The 19,078-nt window shown below is 37.3% G+C and overlaps 1 protein-coding gene and 1 non-coding gene across 5 annotated transcripts; one reads left to right on the top strand and one right to left on the bottom strand.

The window, feature by feature from the left end:
* Positions 1 to 202: 202 nt before the first annotated feature.
* TRNAH-GUG (transfer RNA histidin (anticodon GUG)) lies at positions 203 to 274 on the bottom strand. The gene has a single exon. It is a non-coding gene; the product is annotated as a tRNA-His (tRNA).
* Positions 275 to 4,151: 3,877 nt separating this feature from the next.
* LOC133791050 (UDP-glucuronic acid decarboxylase 5) lies at positions 4,152 to 9,736 on the top strand. 4 transcript variants are annotated; one of them, XM_062228934.1, is made up of 13 exons: positions 4,152 to 4,302; positions 4,840 to 4,952; positions 5,712 to 5,798; positions 5,951 to 6,038; positions 6,538 to 6,629; positions 7,291 to 7,355; positions 7,433 to 7,521; positions 7,752 to 7,829; positions 7,914 to 8,007; positions 8,255 to 8,321; positions 8,412 to 8,475; positions 8,591 to 8,631; positions 9,165 to 9,736. In XM_062228934.1, exons 2-13 carry the CDS (start codon positions 4,863 to 4,865, stop codon positions 9,348 to 9,350), a joined length of 1,041 nt encoding a protein of 346 aa, XP_062084918.1. In that variant the 5' UTR covers positions 4,152 to 4,302; positions 4,840 to 4,862; the 3' UTR covers positions 9,351 to 9,736. The 4 variants fall into 4 exon arrangements, with proteins under 4 accessions (XP_062084918.1, XP_062084919.1, XP_062084917.1 ...); XM_062228935.1 differs by lacking the exon at positions 4,152 to 4,302 and adding an exon at positions 4,499 to 4,645; XM_062228933.1 differs by lacking the exons at positions 4,152 to 4,302; positions 4,840 to 4,952 and adding an exon at positions 5,167 to 5,275.
* The last annotated feature ends 9,342 nt before the right edge of the window (positions 9,737 to 19,078 follow it).

Genomic DNA, 19,078 nt, shown 5'->3' with positions numbered 1-19,078 from the left:
CGGTCGATCGGTTGTTACTAAATCTAGGTGTTTATGGAGGTTTTTTTTTATTATTATTTTTATATTTGTATATATAGTTAAAGTATATGTAGCTAGAAACCAACTTCTTGTGGTCCTAGCTCGCAGGGATGGGAACTCATCTAACGGTAGAAAAAGACATTAGACCAGTTAGTTGACCAAAAAGATTGGAAAAAATATATGGTGTGGCTGCTGGGATTCGAGCCCAGGTCTCCACGGCCACAACGTGGAATTCTCACCACTAAACTACAGCCACATGATGACAAAGCGTTTCTCAATTATTAAATTATTTGTTCGATTTCTTATAAATTAAATTATCATTTTTTTCCGAATCAATAAATCGCAACATTAATCGGTAATGTTATCACGCTGATTTCATTTAAAGTTAAAATGATAAATCTTGACCGCATAAGACAAACAACGGTTGCACTTTCCATCTATTCATTCACCCTTGATTACAAATAAAATAAAAACAGTCAAATAACTATGATTTTACAAATTTTAGATATAATCTCAATTTTGAGAAGAAAATTTATATCTCTTCTATATAATAAGTGGGTAGATAACAAAAATTTTTTGTTTTATTTTTTTAAGGTTAACTTTAAGAGAATATTCTTATATTTAACAATAGTTTGTAAATACTTAAACTTAAATAAACAAAATAAATAATTAAAAAATTAAAAAAAGATATTTTTGAGATATTTTACAATAATAATTATTTAAAAATAATAAGATCATGTGTATTATAACTTAAATATAATTTAATTAAACTTAAATTGACTTATTAGAATAATATCATATTAAATATATAATATAATCTACTGTGAATTAACAACAAATTGTTTTTTTTTTTAAACTAGTAAGAAACTGAAATTTAAAATCCACTTATAATGTTTAATATTACATTAAACATATAATATATGATATCTTGTTGTCCCTCCCAAATTCAAAAACTAGAACAAACATAAACTTAAACAAAAATAAATAAATAATGTAATTAAAATATGATATTTATTTGAAATTTATATGACATTAATATAAATTTAATAAAAATAGTTAATAAATTATATAAATAAAACTGAGCAAACGTTCATATTGCACGTTGCTTGTACAAGTAAATTTATATTAATGTCATATAAATTTCAAATAAATATTATATTTTAATTAAATAATTTATTTATTTTTGTTTAAGTTTATATTTGTTCTAGTTTTTGAATTTGAGAGGGACAACAAGAGATCATATATTATATGTTTAATGTAATATTAAACATTATAGGTGGATTTAAAATTTAAGTTTCTTGCTAGTTTTTTTTTTAAAATAATTTGTTGCTAATTCACAGTAGATTATATTATATATTTAATATGATATTATTCTAATAAGTCAATTTAAGTTTAATTAAATTATATTTAAGTTATAAAACATATGATCTTATTAATTTTAAATAATTATTATTGTAAAATATCTCAAAAATATCATATTTTAATTTGTTTAATTATTTATTATTTTTAAATAATTATTATTGTACAATATCTCAAAATATCTATTTTTAATTATTTATTTTGTTTTATTTAAGTTTAAGTGTTTACAAAATACCGTTAAATATAAAAATATTATGATAAATATAAGAATATTCCGTTAAAGTTAACATTAAAAAAAATAAAAAACCATTAAAACTAAGAATTTTCGTTAACTACACATTTATTATATACAAGAGATATATATATTAAGGGAGAGAGAATTGAATTTTGAATCTTCTCTTTGTGAGTATATTACCAAACTATGATTATGACCACTTGATAGGAGAAATTATTATGCATTATTATTTTAGTATTTCGTAAAGTTGATTAAAACTTATGTTTTAAGGGGTTCAAAACTAGTTTGATAAAATTAAGATAATTACCTTATATTTAAGCATATTTACATGGAAATGAAGCAACACAAAAAGTTTTAAATTATATATTTAAAAAATAATAATAATTAAATTATACAATTTTATTTAAATTTAAAACTATTCAAATAATTATGAATTTCTAAATTTTCTAAATGTGTATGTACGCATATCAAATGTGTAGATCTCAAAAAAATACCCAAATTAAAAAAATCATCTCACACAAACATCCGAGTGAAAAATTATGCATTTTTAATGAATGACATCGAATTTCATCGATGTGCATTGAGGTGAATCGAGTTTTTCATAAAAATAATGATTTTTAAGGCTCCATTGAGCTAAACATCGAGGTATATCGTGGTGCATCGAATTTTCTGTAAATTTTTACGTTTCAAATCTAAAATTTTGTGAAAATTTTGAAAAAATTACAGGAAAAACAAAACAAATTATGCACACATTTGTTCGAAATACATATATTAGTGTCTAAATTGAATTTTTAGTGAGTTCAAATTCGAAATCATAAAAGACTATCATGGGTATTTTTTTAGTATCTATGAATAACTTATGAGAGAAAAGAAATAAGGAAGGGGAAAAAGATATAGGTGAAAGAGAGATGAGAAAACTAAGAAAAAATGGATGAGAGAAGGTGAGAAAGATAAAGAATAGTAAATGACAACTTATGTTAGGGACATTTTTTGAAACAAAAAAATAATTATATAAAATGATCATATGTATATAGCATATCATATTTTTTATTTAGGACCCATAATGCATAAATACTTAAACTCATTGATTCATTGAAAAAAAACTAATACACCAATCTAATTCATAGCATAGCATAATTTTATTTCTTTTTTTCTTTAATTCATTGAAAAAAAACAAAGATACATCAATCTAAACTTTAAAAAAGTGCTTAATTTATGTCTCAAGATAAAAATATTTTCTTTAATTAATGAATAGGGCAGAATTTTAACAATAGATTTTTTTTAATTTTATTTTTTGGAATATTAAGAATATTTTTAAAATATTGAAATGTGTCCATGAAGTCTTATTTTTAAAAAAATTAAAGAACTTTTTGTATAAGAGTTTTTTCTCAACTTCTGGTATCATGCTAAATTTAAGACTTATTGGACAGATCTAAATCTTTATAAAAGTTGTAAATATGCCCAAAGATAAATAAATATAATGTCAAAATTCCGCCTCATTCTTTAATTAAAATAGGTTTTGATTTTGATTATTTTATCTTAAGAAATTTACCGTAAAAATTAGTAAATAGTTTAAAAATTTGTACTTAAGCTCTTAAATAATTTTTTTTGGCAACAAAAATTAATAAATAGTCTGAAAAATTACAGTTAAGTCACTAAATAATTTATTTTACACTAATTTAGTATAGAGGTTAGTCATTTTCTATTAAATCTAATGAATTACTTATTAATTTTTACTGTACTAAACTGATGTAAAGTGTAATTTTTGCATCCAAAAAAAACTATTTAATGACTTAAATTAAGACTACTTGATGACTTTTCCTGATTCAATTATAATAAGTTTTCCAATTTTAAATTTCAGTCTTAAGATCACGCACAATAAATTTTTTATATTCTTTAAAATACGTTACTAATTTTTTTTTCTTCTATTTAACCTAAAACAATTCTATTATACCATACATCAACTTTTTATATATTTTTTTACATCATTTAATTATTATATTTTAAAAAAAATTATTTTGACTAAATAAAAAAAACATGAGAGAGGAAAAGAGAAAGAAAAAACAAACAAAAATAATAATTAAATAAGTTTAAAGAACTACTGTAGCTTAGTTATATGTAGGGAAACACTCCAACTTATCTATATTTTGTAGCTATTTATGAAAGAGCTGATGGAGAAATGAGAATGGATTTTAGCTATAATTTGACCTTTATTGCTATTGTGACTTTGTGAGTGCATTAAAGTCGGTAGCGTGGCGTCAATCCTTTTGTAGTATTATTGCTTGGATTTAACTTTGTATCCGCAGATGTTGACAGCTAATCAGACCGTAAATTGTGCATACCTTCCAAAGTTGAATCTCAGTCAATAAATTTAACGGTCATAAAAAGCCCACCTCTCTCGGTTATATTTCCATCAACATTCTCCTTTCTCAGTCCGGACCCCTGAAAACATGGGACACGTAGCATTTGTATTGACACGTGTCAAAACAGTATAGGTAAGCGTAAAAGACAAAAAAATGGTTGTGGAGCATCTGATTCTATCTTTGAAAGCAAGCCAAGAAGGTTCTTGAGGTGAATAGGAAGTAAATACTAGGAAGTATTTTATCTCCGTAACTATCTACATACTCCAAAACCTTCTTCCAAACCCAAAACCCTCTCTGCTAAGATCCAAAACGTTTGAGTTTTGTGAGGTAATACATATTTATATAATACTTATAGTTGAATGTCAAAATTCAACCTCTTTTTTTTAGTAATTTATAATTGGATTACAGTTTGGTGTGGTTTATGCTTTAATTATTGTTCTCGAGGAGCTATCATAATGACCTGAAAAAACTTGCCTTCAATTTCAAGTCTTTTTTTTATTATTATTTTTTATAATTATCAAATTCAAATTATTATTTATTATTTTTCTCCCCTAAAAATTCGTCGTCTGGTGAAAGAAAGTTTTGGTTTTGGAACTATAAATACCAGTTTCTGATCATAGAGCATTGTGGATCCAAATTCCAGAAGTTGATTAGGGTTTCTGGTTGCATTGTAATTTTCTAATTCAATTTTCGTAAGAAAATTTGATATATTTTATAACTGACTTGCTTTTATTTTTTGTTTCTTTACGTTCTTTGAATTTTGAAGTCAAATGAATTGGACTTAAAGAAAGCTGAAATTTAATGTTTTGATATCACCCATTTTCACTCATGTGTTTCAGTATATGACTTTGGGGGTTTTTATAGGTTTGTGAGAACGGATCTTAGCAATGGCAAACAACTCATCCAACGGAGGAGAAAAGAGCACAACAAAGCCACCTCCACAGCCATCACCATTACGTAATTCAAAATTTTTTCAGGTCAGCATACTCCTTTGATTGATATTATATATTTATATATCATCTTTCTAGCAATAATACTTTGATATTGCCATTTCAATTATTGATATGGCGATTCTGATATTTATGCCTATAGCTAGTTGACCCTCACTGCAGGCATTTATTGTAAGCAATTTAGTGGTTGAAATGGACGCTCCTGTGTTTGTAGATATTACACGTTATGCAGTGGAAATCCAATGTTTCCTCTATTTATTGCATTGTTGATTGGTATTATAAATTGGGTTACCCAATTTTGTTTGTATAACTGGATCTTCAAAATTTTCTCTTTACCCAAAGAACAAATGGTAATAATTTGGGTGATATTATGAATAGATGTGTGTACTAAGGATCTGTCACAGTAAAGGGACTCTGTATCTAAGACTTCGGTTATAAAAAAAATTAATAAGTTTTATTGAGCAAGACATATTACATTATATAAAAACATTAATCAAAGTAAGAATACTTGTTTTTTCTTTAAATTGATTACATACGTCTAGATCTGGAAGAACATAAGTACAATCTTCTATCTTATTTAATCTATAGATTTAGGCAGATTCTCATTTCCGCCCCTTGCTATTGTGCTTATATATATCTGCTGTTTGGTGTTCTTTTTCATATAGGATTCCCACTTGCATTTGAAGAAATCTTTTTACTGTCTTATAAGATGTAAAACTAAGACTAGTATCATAACTTGTTTATTATTTCTGTGTGCAATGAGTTGATTTACATTGTCAATGACAGTCCAATATGAGAATTTTGGTTACGGGAGGAGCTGGATTTATTGGCTCTCACCTTGTGGACAAATTGATGGAAAACGAAAAAAATGAGGTTAGCTTGCTTTGATATTTTCATTTTTATGTTCCTCCAACCAGCGTATATAAGGATTACTGGGTTATGTTCATTTACATCCAATCGAGTATGCAACTAAGTATACTGATTGTGCAACATAATTATTTATGCATCTTGTGTTTTCTACTCAGGTAATTGTTGCTGATAACTTCTTCACTGGATCAAAGGACAACCTTAAGAAATGGATTGGTCATCCCAGATTTGAGCTTATTCGTCATGGTAGGTGTTTTCTCCTTGTAGAGTTGTACTCGTTCCAATTATACTTGGTTGGAAGTGGTTGAATACTCCTATGAAATATCCGTTCTGCAAACAAGATAAAATGGAACTGAAAGCTCTAAATTAATCCTCATTCATGGTTTCTGCTAATCCGTAATATACAAATGCTAATTGTATCTTCACCCTTCATGAATTTAACAGTTTATTTCCTGAATAAACCTAGTAAGATTAATTTGTACTATGATTTGCATTTAGTGATATATCTTTGAGGTTTAAACTTGTTCTGGATTAATATTAAATATTGGTTTCTCTAAAAAAAAAAACATGGAATAAGTTCCTGTTGACTTTTTTTTTTTTTTTTATGATAAGTCCCTGTTGACTTCGACGTATGTTAATTTTGGCAATTGGCCACCATCAATTTTATCTAATTTCTTTTACTAGTTCATGGTTTGATACAGATGGGTTTATCTTGATAATGCTCTTTTATATTTCTTTTATGTAGATGTTACTGAGCCATTGTTGGTTGAGGTTGATCAGATTTACCATCTTGCTTGCCCAGCTTCTCCAATTTTCTATAAATACAATCCTGTCAAGGTGTGTGTGCATACATCTTTAAGTTTAAATTCAGCCTAATTTATTAGTTCTCATATACTTGTAAGTTTTATTAACCCATCAAGTGCAATATAGATTCCCATTTACTCTTCTCTTTATGCTGATGATATATCTTGCTTGATCGTTGTAATCCTTGTTGTATATCCCCCTTCAGTCTTCATTACATTGCACCTTTTACATTCTTTCAAAAAAAAAAAAAAGAGAAAACATAGGCAGCGTCTACTTTTCTATCACCATTCATTATAAATTGCTAGGGGTAATACATCAAAGTTTTGTGGTGCAATTATGAATTTGATCTCTTTATCAAGGAAATCGTGGCAGGACTTTTCATTTTGCATGTTATTAGATAAAGAAAAGAAAATCATTGCTATGTAACAATATTTCCTTGGACGTTACTAGTCACTAGAAACTTGTGATGTTTGACCTTAGGTTGTTGAAACTAATGGGTCTGGATTTGTATCTTCTTACCTTGATTCCTCAGAAAAGCCAGAAAGTATTATTGGGTTAATGTAATGATAACTCATAACCACTCTAAGTCTAATTCATTGGAGTTTTTCCCCCCCAAGGATAAGATTATTTTAAATTATGAACACTTAAAAGTTAAAACACAAAGCTAACATAATTGCTTGTGATACTTGAGCAGACAATAAAGACAAATGTAATTGGCACTCTGAATATGCTTGGACTAGCAAAGCGAGTTGGAGCAAGGTGAGACAACTTGATTTTGCAGTTATGTATTTGCTTCTGTCATAAACCTGTTTTATTCAAGTGTAATGGTTGCACAGGATTTTGCTTACATCAACTTCAGAGGTATACGGAGATCCCCTAGTACATCCTCAACCTGAAAGCTATTGGGGCAATGTTAACCCAATTGGTAATTTACCTTATTTCAAGTTACTACTCTTCTTTATTGTGGCTTATAGGATTTTCCACTCCTTGTATACAATAGACAAAGAAATTATTCTTGCCCTAACATAATTTGTAATCATTTTGCTTATCAAGATAGAACTTCAGTTATCTTCTTTATGGTTGCTGCAAAGATCTCTTTTAAGTTGAAGAAAAAAGTATATCTATCATCATCATATACGTTATTTAAAATTGCAGGAGTCAGGAGCTGCTATGATGAGGGGAAGCGTGTGGCTGAGACCTTGATGTTTGACTATCATAGGCAGCATGGAATAGGTAAGTTTTTCAGCAAGAGTATTTCGTATCTTTTGGACTACAGTTACTCAATCAGTTGATGTAATTCCTTTCTTCTCTTGACAGAAATTCGGATTGCTAGAATCTTCAACACATACGGACCACGCATGAATATTGATGATGGGCGTGTGGTGAGCAATTTCATTGCACAAGCACTCCGGTGAGTCTATGTGCTGTTTTATGGTATTAGTTCTGATGGTAAATTTGTTGCCAAGCTAAGACCGGAACAATGTATAGGCACTTTCTTTTGAATATTGCAATGTTACAATGCCGCAAGTTTAGACACAGATATAAAAGTCAAGAGGGATGTTTACTTTGCATGCATTTAACTACTGTTAAAGTCTGTAATTTCCATTATTATGTCCTCATTCTCTGATTGTGTCAAATTTCTATTTTGCACTATGCAGTGATGAACCTTTGACTGTCCAGCTTCCTGGAACTCAAACTCGCAGTTTCTGTTATGTCTCTGACATGGTATAAGAAACTTTTGTTTCCATAAATTTTAAGCATTTCATTACTAGGTTTTGAATTATAATAACTATTTATTGGTTATAAAATTTTCAGGTCAACGGCCTAATTCGTCTTATGGAAGGAGAGAACACTGGGCCCATCAATATTGGAAACCCAGGTTAGTCATACGAAATTCGCATTATACACACAGTCTATTTATGTAGAGTGACTTAAATCTTATTTTCTTCATAATTTCCATTTAATAATTTAGACCATTTCTTTTACACATTCAGGTGAATTCACAATGCTTGAACTTGCAGAGACAGTGAAGGAGGTTTGTTGCTTTTTTACCTTGTTTTGCTTCCCTTACAAAATTAATATGTGATAGTTTTTCTTTAGCTATATTGATTCTTAAACTATTATGAAGTTGAGGTGCTGATATCTGTGTGATGGTAAACTTCAAGGCAGAAAATCTTTCTTACAAAATACATTTAACAATAGTAGTTTTTCTTTAGCTATATTGATTCTTCAACTATTATGAAGTTGAGGCGCTGACATGTTTGTGATGAAAAACTTTGAGCCCGAAAATCTTTCTTACAAAATACATTTAAAAATATCCGGGCTGATATATGGTGATATTTTACCGTGAGCTACTGCAGAATAAAATTATATAGACTTGTTAACCTAAACCAGCTGCCTAGTCATATGTTGGGTAGGGATGTCTCAATAAATTGAGAATGCACAAGGTAGTAATCAAATATGATTTCAGGTTCAAAATTGCTTAAGGGTTTCTGGTCAGTGGAAAATAGATTGTGATAACGATGAACGGGCTAGGACGGGTGTCTAACAAAGCAACTTTTTTGACAGCTGATTAATCCTGCGGTGGAGATAAAGAAGGTGGAGAACACTCCTGATGATCCTCGACAGAGGAAACCCGACATTACAAAAGCAAAAGAGTTGTTGGGGTGGGAGCCAAAAATCAAGTTAAGGGAAGGTCTTCCTCTCATGGAGGAGGATTTCCGACTAAGGCTTGGAGTAACCAAAAAGAAATGAATTCTTACCGCTGGAAAAATATAGATGAGCAGGGGAAGGTGAACTCTCATTCACGGAAGATTACATCCAACAATGGGAGTGCAGTGCATTCTCTGGCCAAAACCGATTCTGGGGCTCTTCTTCATTATTGCACTTCTCGTCTACATTGTTTCTTGTGTCAAAATTTTATCTCTTTCAATTTCGATCATGTCACTATAGGAAAATTATGTGGCTTGGTCTCTCATTTCATTTTTCTTTTTCTTTTCTTCTTCACATATGAAATATACTGTGGAACTCCACATTATAAATGCTTGTTTTCATGTTGAGTCGAAACTTTGTATGATGCTTATAGAAACCATATAAATTTTGCTACCGCTGTTAAAGAATAGTATGTTATTTCTCATTTATCTGGTTGTTGAATTTTATTATTTTTCCTTTGTTGGAACTTTGGACTGGGAAGTTCATTTTTTTTTTTTTTTCATTCAATTATTCAAAAGCTGGGGAGCACCAGCTCCTTGTTACAAAAAAACATCAGAGAAGGGATTGAGTCAATACACTCATATTTCCCAAAACGCAGGCCAATCAGCAAGATTGCTAGCTACAAGAGTAGTTTTTCTACATACAACATTGAAGAATAAAGAGCATATTCCAAAAAACATTAACTTCTATTGGGGAATTCTAGTCCTACGGCCAGAAATATATCTGTAATTGAATTCAAGTGTAATTTGTGTGTTTGTTTAATGAAGTAATTGAAGTGTTCTAATTACACCTTCTAATTCTCATAACTCTGATGGAAATTTGGTGTAATTATTAAATAATATTATTTTACTGTATTATTACTAAATTTTTGTCATAAGTAATTACATGCACTTTATATTTTAAAATTTATTGTAATTACTATAATTACTTTTAAATACATCCTAATTACTATAGTGTTCACATTTATATAGATTGTACAAATTAGAACTAATAGATTATAAGTCATTTTGAGCTTTCAAAACTACTTCAGAAGGTAAAAGTTGTTTTGAAAGTATACTGATGAATTGTCTGCACATGCAAATTACATGGTGGCTTCAAAAAAACTCCTGAATTGACTTGGGTTACAAATGTGGTTTTGGCTGCAGACCTTTTTAAAGAGGTAAATTGGATAGAGATTGAATGAAGAAAGTGTATTTAAAAGCAGCATGAATGAAACTAACATGTCCATAACCTTGTAAAAAACTCCTCAGCAGTAACATAAACATGTGTATAACACTCTTTTCAATGAGTTGTTACAATGATTCTCCAGTACCTAAATAAAATCATCTGAAAAATATCAATACCAAAGGTAACCAACCGCCTTGACCAATGCATAGAAAAAAAAATTATAGACGACAAAATATCATGAATATGAAAAGTTTTAATATTAAGAAGCACTTGTTGATATGTTTATTAACTAATCTACAATTAAAATAAAAGAAAAATATATATATTATACTTTTTAAGAAGCGGTTAAAATTAACACTCAAAACGTGTATCTACTAAGTGATAGTTATAATATAGATAAGCGATCAATTCTACAAGAATGTAATTAAGAACAAAAGTATTAATAGAAAAATAAACACAAAAAATTAGTGCAAAGTAATAGAAATGGGGATTTGTGGTTTTTGTTTGTAAAGATTTGATAGTGGAATAAGTGAAAAAAAAAAAAAAAACAAGAGAAGTAGAAGGGTGGCAAGAGTCACCTACATGCATTGTTCATTCTTTCGGCTTTTTTGTTCACAAAATTTACTCAAATAAGTAGTTATCATCTTATTTGGAGAATATATCAATAGAGCACATATATATTTCTTTTCAAAATTTAATTTGAGCAGTGCCGGCCCATGAGCATCGGGGCCCAAGAAAAATTTTAGTATTCTAACAATATTTATATATAAAATGGTATTTTTGTAAAATTATGGGGCATTTTTGTATAGAAAAAAAATAGCATTTTTAAAAATTTGGCCTTTTTATTTGGGGACCCTAAGCACGGGTCTGGCTCGCCTATGCCTAGGGTTGGCCCTAAATTTGAGTAATAAAATTTCTTAACTTTGAAGCACAATATTAATCTTACAAAAGACCTAAAAATGACACTATACTTGTAGGCCGTAATACAATAATAGATTGATCATAAAACTTACTATCAATATTATTTTTACTAATTAAAAATATATATAGAGAGCATGACTATTTCCATATATATATTTAGTAAAATTAGACAGAGATAGTGATATGACAAGAAGAAGAAAAGATAATATATTACTCAAATATTCAAACATTTAAACCATAGTGAGTCAAAAGCTACAAATAAATTCACAATGCATATAGGATCATCTTTAACCTTTGAATGAGAGTTAGTCTATTATGTTCATCATTCTCACAATATTCTAAGGAGAAAATATGAGAAGAAAATGTGGACAAAAATTTACTATAGTCTTTCTACTCTAAAAAATTACATGCCTCAACTATGAATAAGTGTCTTTATTTATGGAGAGAAAGGAGGATTGAAAGGCAAAGTAAAAGCTAAATGGAGTTTGTTTACCAAGTTTTTCAGAAACTAGAATAATAAAAGATAAGAGAGATTAGGGAGAAAGAGTATAGAAGTTGTAAGCCAGATTTTTATGTAGTTGGGGCGTTAATGAGCCTTAGTCCATGAGTCAGTTGTATTAGAGCTTAGAGAATTTAAAACAATGGATTTTTCTACAAGTTTTAGCAGAGTAACTGTATACATGCTAAAAAGAGATCCCTTCTCCAGTGCTCTGTTGCATGTACTTATAGGTTCACAGGTGCACTGGGCTTGGGCCGGGCTGACCCGGGCCCAATAAAGGTATAAATACTATTGGCTCCTCTATTGGAAGCTCAATACAAAAGATTAAAAAACGAAAGAAAAATATTCATATGAATCCACTGGGCTAGCCCAAACCATATCATCATGCGACAAATTGGAGCTTTGGTCTGGGCATTTCGAGTTACGAGGCAGACTCAAGGGACAAGATTGGTCAAATCAGTGGCTGCGTAGGTCCGAACCAACGACGTACAATCCCGAGATGGCCTTTCCTGCAAGGGAAACGAGGGGACAACTCCCACACTTCCTGCGACGCAATCAGGATCGCAGATGCTTTATCCTGCCAACCTTGGAGAATCGACCCGGGTTCGTTTACCCAAGTCCCTTTCCGTTTGTCGAGGTCCCGTACCATTTACCAAGGGCCTGGACCATTTACCAGGAGCCCAGACCATTTACCAGGCTTCGGGATCACCCACGTTGATCCCGACTGCTATCCGGAAGCCAAACATACCACTTCCTGGATGACCGTCCGGACAGTACTCTCCGGACGCCCTTCGGGCCTCGCCTGGAATCAGGCCATCGATATCCATTATACTTCTTGCCAAACGGGCCTGGGCTGGGCCCAAACTTTTTGGGCCTGCCTGTGGGCCTGAAATGCGGATCCGGGCGCCTGATAGGAAACGGGGATAACATTTACCCCCCAAGCCTTCATCCGGGCTTGCGCGATGGAGGCTTGTATCTGTCTTGGATCCTCTCGGCATCTTCCCGGTTCCTTCTCAGAGCAACTAGTCCACGGCAAAGGGCATCGCGTGCTGGACGACTGTGGAGCCCGGACCATTTACCAGGGTCCGGGTTCATTTACCACTGTCTTGGTTCATGACGAGGGGTACACGTGTCTCACAACAACTGTTGCATCGATGGCACTTGATCCTGAAAGGTCAAAAACCACCTCAAGGGTCGCTAGGCTAGGGCTACTATGTCAGCTCGGATCACGAAGCGTCCCATCCGCACGAGCGCTTTCCATTATTACTTCTGCGACAAGGAAGATCGTAGGATGGGGTGACCTTTGAAGAGCCTCTCTCTCTGGAACGTCGGATCGGAATGGCGCAGATCGCTCCTCGGGGGTACCTTGATCCAGCACTCAAGTGGATCCATTAATGCCCCTGCACGATCCCGGACCGTCCGATGGGGGGACCGATTCTAACCGCTAGATCAAAATTCATCGCCTGGGCTCTTATAAATACCCCCCAGGCTTTCATTTGAAACATTTACACTCTTGGGTCAGTCAAAGAACTCGAAGGATTTTTTTATGACCGAGCTTGCCGACGATATCTTCCACCGTCTGCTCCGCCTGCGCTGTCGCCTTTTTCCAATGGTTCTGATATCTGCACCCTCGCCCGAGCAAACGCTGCCAGCCTGCCCTTTCGACGAGCTGCTGAATCGTCTCCACCATTTCAAGACTAAGATTTTGTTGTCCTTGCCACCGGACAACCACCATTTTTCACGACCAGCAACTTACAGTGAGTTTCTCTGCCTTTCGCCTTTGCACCTTTATATGTAGGCAAACGTAGTTTTCCTGTCATTTTGCTTGTCTGCTTAGGCTACTAGATCTTGCCTGCGTTTAGAATTAGTGTTAGGGAAAGACAGCTTGGTCCGGGCCGCTCTGGGCCCTTTTCGGATCCGGGTGATTCATGGACAAGCGGCGATGGGCCGGCTTAGGAGTGTAGCCTATTTTTCGTTCCCGATTAGGATCTTGCGGATCCTTGGTGATCCCAGACCTGATCCGGAGGGGACTCCAAGCAGTTCGTAGGAGAGCCCCCGTACCTTAACCAACCTTCTTGGGTTTTGGTGCTGACTGCTTGGTTTGTTTCTCTGTTTTGCTCCCAGATCACCAACCATGACATCGGGCGTCACCCTTCATTTAGAGGAGGATGTTAACAAAGCCCTTGCCACTCTTCTCGGGTCCAGGACCCTCAAAGGAAACAGGTGGGAGATGGATGTGGTGCCGAACTTGTTCCGGAACTACCGAATGCTATACGTCCTGGAGAAGCGCTTGGGCATGGAGTCGACTCCCGGACTGATCCACAACCGCCTGCCCAGGAAAGAGGAGAGGGCCCACACCTCCGTGAACGGGTTCGGGGCCTGGAGCGTAGGCCACATCAGTGTGGGGGCTTACTTCGCGCGGTTCCTGACATTCGTGGGGATTGCGCCTTTCCAGCTTCTGCCCCAAGCATACCGATTGCTTGCGGGATGGCGCGTCTTCTGCTTCGTGGGGGAGATCCCAGAGCCGACCCCCACAAAAATCTTGTACTTCTACAAGATGGAGCCGTAGGTCAACGTCAAGGACAAGACCTTGGATGACTTCTATAGGCTCAAACTGCGGAGCAACTACCCCGCCCCTACCAGCGCCTGGAAGCATCCCCCAGACGTCCGACACTACTGGTTCATGACGTCCGGGTTCCTCATAGAGAAGAACCCCACTGATGCTGGACTTCCAGCGAGTGGGTAAGTGGTCTCCCGTCCCTTTTTCTTGTCTTTGTCCTCTTTTCTTCCCCTTTCTTTTATTCTCACCACACCATCTCGGGTGGCAGGACCATTTGCCCAGACTCCCCTCACCCAGTTCATCATATATCGGCAGAAGCTTTACTCCGAGCTAAGTGCGAGTGATCGGAATGCTCACGGCCCACCAAACGATCCATGCCCCGAGCCTTCGGGGGATACAATGCGAGAAAGACCCCGCGCTGAGGGAGGAGCTGGCCCTGGAACACATCAGGGTCATAGAGGAAGCGGCGCTGGCGGACGCAGCCAAGCGAAAGAGGGACCAAGCTCAGCCGAGGGAGGCGGCCACCTCCAAGGAGCTGGAAGCTCTCTTCAACGAGGGACAGCCGAATACGGGGACCCCGGGGCTAGCGCATCAGGGCGAGGTAACTCACTTATGATTTTGACTTATGCTCCCAAGACTTAGCTAGGGATAGGCTAGCACACCGAGGCCTTGTGTTCGGGGCTAACGGGGAAATGAAACCTTCGTCTCCCATTCCAGGCTCAGAAGTCCTCATGTACTTGTTTGGGTTTCTCCAATGCGGGAACTTTCTACGCCCAGATGACATGGGGCACCGAGTCTATTCTTTCACGTTAGATGAATTGAGTCGGGTTCGGGGCCTAAATAAGGGTTCGTCCCGGGTCACTCTTAGTCTTGACTTCCTTACTTGCTTGTTTATTGTGCTAACCCTTTTATTTGTGTTTATTTCAGAAGACTCTGATATGTCCGACCCCGGAGACCAGATGAAGTAGCTCCTCGAGATCCGGGCTGCCAAGGCGAGGGTCGCGGCTAGGAAAGCTGCCAAGAAAATGTCCAAGGTGACGCCAGGGCCGGAGCTTCAACCTAGCAAGGAGACGCTAGGGCCGGAGCCTCAACCCAGCAACGTAACCCTGACAGCGGTTCCGATCGTGGCCGTTGGCCCGACCACTCCCCCGAGCTTCCTGCTCACCCCCTGGTGATTGACCTGGAGCTAGTACCAGGGGCAAGCCAGAGCTCCGTGAAAAGTCGCGGACTTGAGCACGGAGGAGGCAGACCCAAGAAACAAGAGGGCCCGGACGAGGCGGGCTGGTTCGGCTGGGGAGTCGTTCGGGGAGAGTCACATTGCCGCTAAAGACCTTCCGGCGGCACCGACTCTTCCCGTCCACCCGTCCTTGCCTGAGGAGGGGGAGGCCGTCTTGCGGGAGGAGCAGTCCAAACTTATTTCCCAGACTTATGAGAGTGGCCGGGAAAGGAGGGAGGAGGTTTACAAGGCCCTGACGATTCGTCGTCAGGTTGAATTCGTTGATCGCCCGGCAGCCTTCAGTGCCCCTCATCCAATCGTGGATCGGCTGGTTGCCAAGACAGGTTTCTGCCCCAAGCTGGGGCAGGACACGGCCCCGTTTGCGGTGGATCTGCTGGATCAAGTGGGGAAAACCATGTCCAATCTTCAACTGAAGCGATATGCCACCATCTCCAACTAGGGCATGCTGTTCATTTCCCAAGCTCTCCGCCACCAAGCCACCGCTGTAAGTTTGCTTTGCATTTTCTCTTTCTCCTTTTCTTTGCTCAGTAAGGACTCTTCTAACATTGCTTTGTTCCAAGATGCTCTATTATCCCATCGGAATGCCGACCTGGTGGCCGAGGCTGCCATGAAGATGGAGACGCTCCAGCTGGAGCTGGAGGCGGCAGAGAATCAAAGAGAAGCCACCAAGGAGGCCTTGGCCAGGGAGACAGACCAGGCCAAAACGTCCCTGGCCAACACGGTTGCTCAGGCCGAAGCAGACCGCGCGGAGTTCGACCGGGTCAAGTTTCAGCTTGAAAAGGCTCTGTCTCGGAAAGAAGCCGAGGCTGGTGAGCGAACGACCAATTTGGAGGCGGAGCTTTTCCGAGTAAAGGCTTCGCAGGAGGCGGCGGTGACTCGGTCCACCCAGGACCGGGAGAGGGTCAAATGTCTGGAGGCCTGGATCCATGAGCTGGATGGCTTGCCTCACAAGGAACTGAAGGCGCACGAGGAGACCTGCCGCGAAAAAAGAGCAGGCGGATGACATGTTGCGCGTCACTTTCGATGAGGACATCTATATGGCCTGGGTCCGGGACAAGAACATGAACCTCCTGGTCTATCCTGACCTTGCCATGAAGAGAGCCGAATTTGAGGCCAAGGAGAAAGCTGACGCGAAGCCTTTGGAGGATGAAGAAGCGGATGGACCTATCTCGGAGGCATCAGTACCTGGCGAATTCTAGACCCGAATCTTCTTTTTGTTTATAATTTTGCAATACTTTTACGGACGCGTGTGCGTCCAAGAAATTTTTTGGTGTTTTACCCACTCCATATTTTTTTTTGCTTATTGCTTTCCCGTTTCCATCCGCTAAGCTTTCACTAGGTGTTTCATCATTGTAACGACCCGAATTTGCTAATCGGGCTTAGGGCCTTGATTAGTGTGCCTGGAGGGCAATAAATGATTTAATATGCTTTAATATGTTAATGGGTGAATTAATGTGAATATATGATAGTGATGCATGTTTAGTGAGTTAAATGTGCATGTGAGCCCCGTCTGGATATTAGGGGCATGAATGTGATAAATGTTATATATGTGATATGTCTGTGCAGCACGATCCGAGACAGTCCTAGGGAGCGCTTAGCCAAAGAGTCACAACGGGGTTGAGATTCGACTCGGGGTGAGTCGAGGGGTAATTTGGGTATTAGGTGTGTTATGGGATTATCGGGACATGAAAATAAATATTTTGAAATATATTTGAGGATAGAATGTCTAGGCGGGAATAATGGGGAAATTTACCATTTTGCCCTCGGGGACGTTTTGGTACCCCGAGCCTTGAGGTAACCCTTTAGACTTAAGTCAAGTAAAACAAAATAGGAGAATAGTTTAGAAACTTTAGAAACCGACTCATATTTCCTCCCAACTGAAGATAGTTCTTACTTCTCTCTCTCTTTCACTCTCTAAGGAAAACTCAAGGGAAACCTAAGGGAAATCAACTTAAAGCTAAAGGTTTTCAGCTGGGGAAATCTAAGGGAACTTGAAGTTTGAAGATTAAGGCATAGGGAGAACTAGTTCAGAAGCTTAATTCAGTAAGAGGTAAGTTCTAATTATTAAGATTTGGTCTTGAATTTCTGCTGGTTTTGAGGATTGCATGTTGGTCAAGTTTGGTCTACTTTTGGGTGCCTTAGCTGAGTTTTGGAGTAGGATTCAATGGGATTTTAGTGTTGTTATTAAGCTGGAATGATGGTGTTAATTATCTAGGATTGTTAGTATGGTTTTGGTAAGGATTGGCTTTAAGAAAAGGTAGAAAACTGATGAGGAATTCTAGGTTCGGAGGTGAGAGCCGCGGCCCTAGGAGGGGTGCGTCGCGGCCCGTGTGCGCGCGTGGCCATGGGAGGTCGAGAAGCTCATGCGCGCCGCGGCCCGTGTGGGGGTCAGTGAGGTGCTAGCCTCTGTTTCGAGGCTAGCCGCGGCTCTTGTGGGTGGGGTCGCGGCCCTTTGTGCCAGTTTGAGTTTTAAGGGTATTTTAGGCTTGGGAACTCAAGGGGTAAGGATCGGGATGGATTTTATCACCCGGATTGATAGAATTCAAGGACCCGGAGGTTAGGGTTATGGCTCTAAGTTATTTATTGGATTAGAATTTGATGGAAGGACATTGTTAATGTGTTGTGACTAGGGTTTCGGCGAGGCTCACGTTAGAGGACTGTGCTCGGGGCATCGGTGCTCAGAAAGCTCGGAACTCAGGTAAGAGAACCCTTGTTCCCATAGAGCTTGTGTGCAGGGCTGAGCCCAACGTTTTTGAATAGAATTGATATGCAGGGCCGAGCCCAATATGTTAGAACTGCGGGGCATATCCCTTTAACTGAATATGCTAGAATTCTATACTTGCTTGTTATGCTATGTGTATTATGATGTGAATGGACGGCTAGAGCCGGGAACGGTGTAGACCGAGAACGGCGAAGGGCCGGAAACGGCGTTGGGCACGTTGAGTGCAAGGCCGAGAACGGCAAGGGGCTGGGAGCAGCGTTGAGCACGTGGAGTGCGAGTTTTCAGGGCGAGTCCCTAGAAGGATACCTAGGATATCCTCACGGCGTGGTCCGCGAACCCAGGGCTTGGTAAACGCCTGGGATGGCTAGGCCGTATGTGTTTAGCCATTGGTGGGCTCTTTATATGCTTGATATATGTGTTGCATATGTTATCTGTTTGTGGGTTTACTTGCTGGGCTTCGGCTCACATATGCTCTGTGGTGCAGGTAAGGGTAAAGAGAAGATCAACCAACCATGAGTACAGCAGGCGTGAGGCGGCGTGTACATGTTTGGCCAGCCTGGCTGCCACAGCTAGAGGATTTTGAGAGATGCTTGTAAATAAACCTAGATTTTGTCGTCTAGCCGACTTGGTTCAATTTATATGTTGTAAATATTTCTAAACTGTA

The sequence above is a fragment of the Humulus lupulus genome, chromosome 7, assembly GCF_963169125.1.
Source record: "Humulus lupulus chromosome 7, drHumLupu1.1, whole genome shotgun sequence".
NCBI classification, from domain to species: domain Eukaryota; kingdom Viridiplantae; phylum Streptophyta; class Magnoliopsida; order Rosales; family Cannabaceae; genus Humulus; species Humulus lupulus.
Note: the sequence above shows the minus strand (reverse complement) of the source record. Positions and strands in the feature narration are given on the sequence as shown.